This window comes from Mesocricetus auratus, unplaced genomic scaffold (assembly GCF_017639785.1).
Source record: "Mesocricetus auratus isolate SY011 unplaced genomic scaffold, BCM_Maur_2.0 Super-Scaffold_100676, whole genome shotgun sequence".
Taxonomy (NCBI): Eukaryota; Metazoa; Chordata; class Mammalia; order Rodentia; family Cricetidae; genus Mesocricetus; species Mesocricetus auratus.
Genome location: NW_024429266.1, coordinates 69335943 through 69343870, shown reverse-complemented (window position 1 = coordinate 69343870; position 7928 = coordinate 69335943). Strand labels below are relative to the sequence as shown.

Below are 7928 nucleotides of genomic sequence, written 5' to 3'. Positions count from 1 at the left end.
CGTGGGCTATGGAAAACTGCTCCCTCCTGTGGGATTTCATCCCATTTAGGAAACTGGTGAATGTAAGACACACCACATGTGTCGATGCAAAACGCAGCTCTCACCCCAAAGGGAAAAAGAGACAGTTGATTCCTGAGCCAAATGAGTGTCCGTGACCCCCGCAACAGGACTCGGGTTGCTCCAAAAGTATGGATTCACCATGGAGGTGGTTACATGAGATCTTATTAGTTACAGAAGAAAAAAATCAAATCGTTCATCAAACACATTGGTGGGAGCCACAGGTGAGTGGTCACAGCAGACTTTCCATGCTCTCTGGAGACATCCCTGGCTTTTTTTCTTTCTTTTTCTTTTTTTTTTTTTTTTTTTTTTTTTTTTTTGAGACAGGGTTTCTCTGTGTAGCTTTGTAGACCAGGCTGGCCTCAAACTCACAGAGATCTGCCTGACTTTGCCTCCTGAGTGCTAGGATTAAAGCTGTGTGCTTTTCTGCTAAAAATACACAGAAAAGGTTTTGATAGTCACGGGGTGTCAGGTTACACACAGGAGTATGCAATGAGTGAATTTCAAAGAGACTGAAAAGTAGCCCACTATCACTTGGCTTTCTGTGACATCTTGACTTTCTAATCAGCAAGTTAAGTCCTTTGGCCTCTTGGGATCCTTAACAGGCGTGGCCCTTCCTTCTCGGGGGAAATTCCACAACGTGTCACATGTTGTGAAAGAAGGAAATGATGCCTAGGTGGATTATAACAGTGGCCTCTAAGAGAAGCAGGGGCCCAAAGACAGCATCTTTGGTGTAAGGAGAACAGTGCGCATCAGGGGCAAGAAATGCAGTCTGGATGATGGCTCTGCAGGGCGGGGACAGAACTGTAGCTCCAGGCCAGCGTTCTCAATCTACATCAAAAGTATTAAAAACACCGCAAGCACATTCTGCCCATGAGTCTAACTTAAAGTTGGCTCAAGAGGGCTGGCTGTACCTCTGTGGGAAGACTGCTTGCCCAGCACACACAAAGTCCTGAGTTCTACCTCATGCTCTGCGTAAACTTGAGTAGAGTGGAGCACACCTAATCCCAGAGACAGGAGGATCAGAGGTTCGAGGTCACTCTAGGCTACCTGTTTAGTCCTAGGCAGCCTGGATCCTGTCTTTAAAAAAGAAAAAAAATTGCCGGGCATTGGTGGCGCAAGCCTTTAATCCCAGCACTTGGGAGGCAGAGGCAGGCAGATCTCTGTGAGTTCGAGGCCAGCCTGGTCTACAGAGTGAGTTCCATGACAGCCTCCAAAACAATACAGAGAAACCCTGTCTCGAAAAACTAAAAAAAAGAAAAAAGAAAAAGAAAAAAAGAAAAAAATTAACATCAGTTGGTACAGTATCTAGGTAACAGTCAAAGCAAACACACCTGATCTCCCTCCACTGTTGCAAGATACAGAGATGCCAAACAGAAAATAAGTGAGCCTTCGTGTTAATGCTAGGACAACAGGAGTAGCAAACAAACAGCACTCTCCTTTTTTAGGGCCAAATGGAAGGAGCAGCACCATCAAATGCCCAGGACGGTTTTTCTGTGGGTGGCAAGGGTAGAAACCTTCATTCTTTCAAGCACTGGTACTTCCCACACTTTTCTGAAGTGATTTATCAGTTAGTGAGCATATAAGAAATGGGAGAAAGAGCTGGAGAAATATCTCACTGTAGAGGAGACTAAGTAAACCTGACGGCCTGAGTTTGGATCCTCAGAACCCATGGAAGGCTGGCAGCAGCACACATCTGGAATCCCAACTCTCAAGTGAGAGAGGGTAGAGACGAGAGACCCTGGAAGCCGGAGCGCTGCCGAGTCTGGTGTATGCTGCAGCCAATAAGAGACCTTCCTCAGACAAGGAGGAGGGCGAGGACAAACACTGAGGTTGTCCTCTGGCCTCCACACATATGGTGTGGCGTATGTGCACAGGCACTCACACGTGCACAAACGGAACAGGAAAAACAAACAGGACGCAGCGTGCAGGGAGCTGACAACTTTTAGTGGCATGGTCAGGGAGGTCTTCTTGGAAGAGGAGACACACACTAGAACTGGGAAGAGGCCGGCACAGGAGAAGCCACGGGAAGAGTTCGATGCTGCACCTGTGTCTAGGGCAGGGCTGGGTCACAGGGCAGATGTTTGGACTGTATTTGCCTAGTTAATGCACAAGCTAAGGAATGAATGCATACAGGAAAAGCTTCTAGGGCCCAAGACTAAGTTTCAAAGGTCCTGATGAAGCTTGGCTCCCTTGATCTGTACCTGGGACAGTACTCAGATGCCAGGGGAACACCAGCAAAGAGCAAAGAGCAAAGCCTTTCTTTCTTTTTTTTTTTAAGATTTATTTATTTATTACATATACAGTGTTCTGCCTACATGCCAGAAGAGGACACCAGATTGAATTGTAGATGGTTGTGAGCCAACATGTGGTTGCTGGGAATTGAACTCAGGACCCCTGGAAGAGCAGTCAGTGCTCTTAACCTCTGAGCCATCTCTCCAGCCCGAGCAGAGCCTTTCAAGTCGGCTCCAGGTGACATCATAATCTGAAACATGTGCCCCCCCCAGCACCTACGCTGCATGTGCCACACTCTGCTGCTCAGCCGTGTGTGTGTGTGTGTGTGTGTGTGTGTGTGTGTGTGTGTGTGTGTATGAGTGAGTGTGTGTGAGAGAGAGAGAGAGAGAGAGAGAGAGAGAGAGAGAGAGAGAGAGAGAGAGAGAGAGAGAGAGATATCAGACATCTCCACCCCACCAGCGCTGTCCAGTCCAGTGTTTCCTCACACAGGCCTGTGTGAGCATGGGGATGACAAATGACAAGGTCACAGCAGCAGGATTGCCGTGGAAGCCCTAGGACAGTGGTTCCTGTCCTTGGGAGAGGGGACATCTAATTTGATGCAGAGACAACAAGTGACAATAGCCACCAGTGCTGGGACCCTGACATCAGGTTTTCATACACTGTCTCCTTTGTCCTCACTTTGAGGAGCTTATCTTTCTGTCACAGATAGGGCAGGCGGAGGCTTGGTAGCTTGCCACATGGGGCCTCCTCCACCTCCACAATACAATATGTGGAGGAGCTGCAGGGAGCTGGACCCTGCTGTTGAAGGCAGAGGTGGGAATGTGCTCTGTTTGGGCACAGGGGCTGACAGAAAACCACCAAATGAACCATGACTTCTCTGTAACAAAGCAGGTATGACTAAACCTTATGGGTATGAAAAGGAACTTCCTAGGTTTGCAGAATTAACCCTGAGCACATTCAGCAAGGGCCAGGTGTCACCTGAGGGTTGGGGGCTGGGAAGAGGGCTTTGGGCTTACTGAGGGCAAATCCCAAGCAGCCTCCTAAGAAGCTGTAACTCCAATGCTGGAGGTCAGGGATCGAGGTAGACAGGGATGCTGGGCTTGTTGGTCACCCGACCTAAGGTGACGAGTGACAACAGGGCACGTGACATCATTCTTTGTCCTCTGCACACACATCCTCTCCCCCACACAGGGTGTCAGCAGGTGACCAGGTGAGGTCAGGAGAGACTCTAGTTAGACAGAGGCTCAGACTGAAGCCGCTCAACAGGGGTGGAGGGGGGACACTGGGGACAGGCCACAGCTCAGGGCCTCCCCACCCTTTAGAATACACTAGGTCCTGACTCCTGGGCTCTGTCAACCAAAGTCAGAAAAGGCAGGCCCAAGTTGGTGATATGAAGCAATGCACCCCACACACTCCCAGAAATGGGCAATTTTTTTTGTTTGTTTTAGGAGACAGGGTTTCTCTGTATTGTTTTGGAGGCTGTCTGTCCAGCCCGGCCTCGAACTCACAGAGGCCTGCCTCTGCCTCCCGAGTGCTGGGATTAAAAGCGTGCACCACCACCCCCGGCAGAAATGGGCAATTTTAAGGTTAAGTTTGTGTACTAGCCTTAGGCTCAATGTGCTTGGGGGAATGACTCAGTGATAGAGTTCTTGCCCTGCATTGTGTGGAACAGACAGAAAGCTGGGCGAGTTTGACAGTGCCCTACAATCCAGTCCTTGGGAAGTAGGAACAACGGGTCCCCTGGGCAAACTGACTAGCCAAACTAGCTAGATTTCGGGAGAAGATCTGAGTTCAGCAAGAGATCTTGCCTCAATAAATACAGTGGATCATCAAGGTTGAAACTTGATGTGAATTTCAGGCCTCCATATGTACCTACACACTCACACACACACACAGATTTGAATGTGCAAATCCATGCACACCACACACTTAGAAAAACCCGTTTTCTATGGTAACATCCTTTTTAAAATGTGGGAGTACCCAAAAGGTCAGTAAGCAAAACAGACCACAGCACCCCCAGGCACAGGCCATCACTCCTATGGGGTCTGTAGAGACAGGGGGCCTTGCAAACATGTCTGTCTGTTCAGGGTTGGTAGTGGTGGCTACTGAGCTGGGGGAGACCTCTGCAGTCTGGCACTGGTCTCCTCCAGCAGCCCATAGGCATGCAACTCCTTGATGCTCACTGCGCCTGAGGAAAGCCTGGGCTGACTGTCCGTCTCCATTTTTCTCTGGGAGGGCTGAGGGCAGAGGCAGTAGGGGGTCCATGAAGGATACTCTGCTTCTCCCTGGGCAGCGCTTCCTCCTTTGCAGAGAATGGTACCCCTGCCTGCACCCTGCATTTTCTTCTAACGACCTAAGACGTTCATGTCAGCACTCTATGCCCACTCGGGGAACCTGAAAACTAGGCCTGGGGCTGAAAAAGCAAGGACTAGCAACCATTCTGCTGAGCAGGGGCCAGTGGAGAAGGGAGAGAGAGGAGAATCGTCTAGTTCTGTCCAGCAGGGTAGAGAAAATGCTCCAAACCAGACCCACACACAGCAGTTTATCACAGAGAAAACGCTGGATTTCCTTCCTTTCTCAGGGTGGCAGGGTCTGGTTTACAACCTAAATTTGTTGACCCTTGGACCTTTCCCTAACAGTTCTAAAAGAATCAAACTCAGGAAGGGACAAATAAATGAAAACGAGACTCAAGGTTGGAGTCCTGAATCCAAGTCCTAATTCTGCCCCTAACCAAGCCTTCTGCGGGATCAGTTTCTTCACCTGTTCCTTCTGGGAACTGCTTCTGGCCTGGTGGGGTCTGACACCCTCCCAGCTACCCGCCCTCCACTTCTCGGGTGACACAGGAAGAAGAGCACTGCTAACCGCCTAGGCACTCCGCATAACGTTTTCGGGGCAGCCAGAGAATCGCAAGTCGCTCTACCAAGGTGGAGTTTTGCCCTGGGCACAATCCTAATCGGTGTACAGCTTGCAGAGCCGACCTTCGCACCAGGGCCAGGGCCAAAGGCCCTGCTCCTAGCGCACAAGTCCATCCGTGCTGGGCAGCTGCAGTTACCGGCGTGCTCTCAGACTCCCACGCCTGCAGCCACCAGCCTTTGCTTTTGCACACCCAGGTTCCCGCACCACACACTGGGCTGTCGCCTCTCCGCGCGCCGTTGCAGGAGTCCTACCGCCTGCCGCGTCTCCGGGACGGGGGTGGGGTGGGGTCCCGAAGCCCCGCCTCTGCGGTGACAGGCCCGCCCTGGCCCGCGCCTAGCCCCACCCCGCCCCGCGCCTAGCCCCGCCCAGGGCCCCGCCCCCAAGCCTGCCGGGAGGATGTGAGCTCATTCCCTCCTCCATGTTCCGGCCTCCTCCAGGAAGCGTTCTCCGGAGGTTTCGGCTCGCTTACGGCCTGTGGCCCGCGGGTTGCGGGGTCCTTGGTGCGCCAGATCCCACCTGACACCGCACGCAGCGAGGCGTCGGCTACGTAGGTGCGGCATGAAGGCAGGCGGCGGGGACACCCACCCAAGCCTGGACTACGGGGCCCCGGCAGCGCCTCCGGCGTAGGTACCGCACCATCCCTGGCCAGTGCTCGCTGTGCCCTCAACTCGCTTCCGGCCGGGCCACGTGACTGCGCGCACGTGTTCCGGCCTTTCGGAGCGGCGGTCTGCAGCCTCCTCCACACAGCAGGCGGATGTCGGTCTAGAGGCAGTGAGTGCATCCTTCGCCATGAACCCCAGGGGCCTGTTCCAGGACTTCAACCCCAGTAAGTTCCTCATCTATGCCTGCTTGCTGCTCTTCTCCGTGCTGCTGCCCCTGCGCCTGGACGGCATCATCCAGTGGAACTACTGGGCAGTCTTCGCCCCCATCTGGCTGTGGAAGCTCCTGGTCATCGTGGGCGCCTCGGTGGGTGCCGGCGTGTGGGCCCGCAACCCTCGGTACCGTACTGAGGGGGGAAGCCTGCGTGGAGTTCAAAGCCATGCTGATTGCCGTGGGCATCCACCTGCTGCTGCTCATGTTTGAGATCCTGGTCTGTGACCGGGTGGAGAGGGGCACCCACTTCTGGCTGCTGGTCTTCATGCCACTCTTTTTTCGTTTCCCCGGTGTCTGTGGCTGCCTGCGTCTGGGGCTTCCGACATGACAGGTCCTTGGAGCTGGAGATCCTGTGCTCTGTCAATATCCTGCAGTTCATCTTCATAGCCCTGAGGCTGGACAGGATTATCCACTGGCCATGGCTGGTGGTGTTCGTGCCCCTATGGATCCTCATGTCGTTCCTCTGCCTGGTGGTTCTCTATTACATCGTGTGGTCCCTCCTGTTTCTGCGGTCCCTGGATGTGGTTGCTGAGCAGCGAAGAACACATGTGACCATGGCCATCAGCTGGATCACGATCGTTGTACCCCTGCTCACCTTTGAGGTTCTGCTAGTTCACAGACTGGATGACCACAATACGTTCTCGTACATTTCCATATTTGTTCCCCTTTGGCTCTCACTACTGACATTGATGGCTACGACGTTTCGAAGGAAAGGGGGCAATCATTGGTGGTTTGGTATTCGCAGGGATTTCTGTCAGTTTCTACTTGAAGTCTTCCCCTTCTTAAGAGAATATGGAAATATCTCTTACGATCTCCATCACGAAGACAGTGAAGAGGCCGAAGACTCCTCGGTTCCAGAAGCTCCGAAAATTGCTCCAATGTTCGGAAAGAAGGCCAGAGTAGTTATAACACAGAGTCCTGGAAAATATGTTCCTCCGCCTCCCAAGCTAAACATTGATATGCCAGACTAGACTCACAGGCTGGGCCTTTGCGTGAAATGGAAACCATGTACTCGTGAAGTCCACACTGCTTTTTTTCTGTGTTCATCCAGCCGTGGAATTGGGAATGGGCCCTCCTCATTTTACACCCTCTGTGAGATGGAAGCCTCTTGCAGTTGTCAGTGTGTACAACGGACGAAGGAGGCTGTGTTATTCTTGGTATGTGTGTACATAATGTGTGAGAGAACTCACTTTCCAGGTCCCGTGTCTTAAGAGCTAGCCAAAGGCAGTAAGTTGAATTGTTTCTAGGCCTTCAAAAGACCTGAAAAAAAACTACAAAGCTGTTTGTTTTTAAGCGCTACTTATGCCTACCAAAAGTATTGTTTAAAAAGTATTTTTATACACTGCTAGTCTAAAATTGTATTTTAGATTGTGTCCATTGTGACTTAATGGCAAATGTACCAAATTCTCTCCCACCACTGTTCCACAAACCTCATAGTTGATATTTCTAGTGTTCCTACTGTTCAAATAGTTGTTTTCTTTGGGCTTTGCTGACACAGGTCTTTAGTATTCTAATAGATGAATTTTCTAATGGAGTGAATCTGCATATGTTAGTATTTATATGAATGTTTTAGCAGTGTTCTCTGTGTTGAATTGTAGTTGTTGGCAATACCAATGTATTGTGTTAAAGTATTTTTTTTTTAAGTTTCTGTGTGAAGGTACATATTTATTTGCAACTATCCTTGCAAGACTGCATAAGAGGCTAAGATGCCCCTGACTGGGGTGGAATGCTGTCACAGTACTAGGTGTGTCAGAGCAGTCAGTGGTAGATAGCAAGAGTACTACAGATTTTTAAGGTTTGTCATAGTGCCCCCAGAGGGAAGGGACACCACTCTGAGAATAGATGGC

General features: G+C 51.1%; 1 protein-coding gene across 1 annotated transcript; it reads left to right on the top strand.

Annotated features, from left to right (window-relative positions):
- Positions 1-5602: 5602 nt before the first annotated feature.
- On the top strand, positions 5603-7724 carry Tmem185b (transmembrane protein 185B). Its single transcript, XM_005070293.4, is given in 3 exon segments — positions 5603-6219; positions 6221-6355; positions 6357-7724. Coding segments are annotated over 3 exon segments (1053 nt in total). The 5' UTR covers positions 5603-5997; the 3' UTR covers positions 7053-7724.
- Positions 7725-7928: the final 204 nt, after the last annotated feature.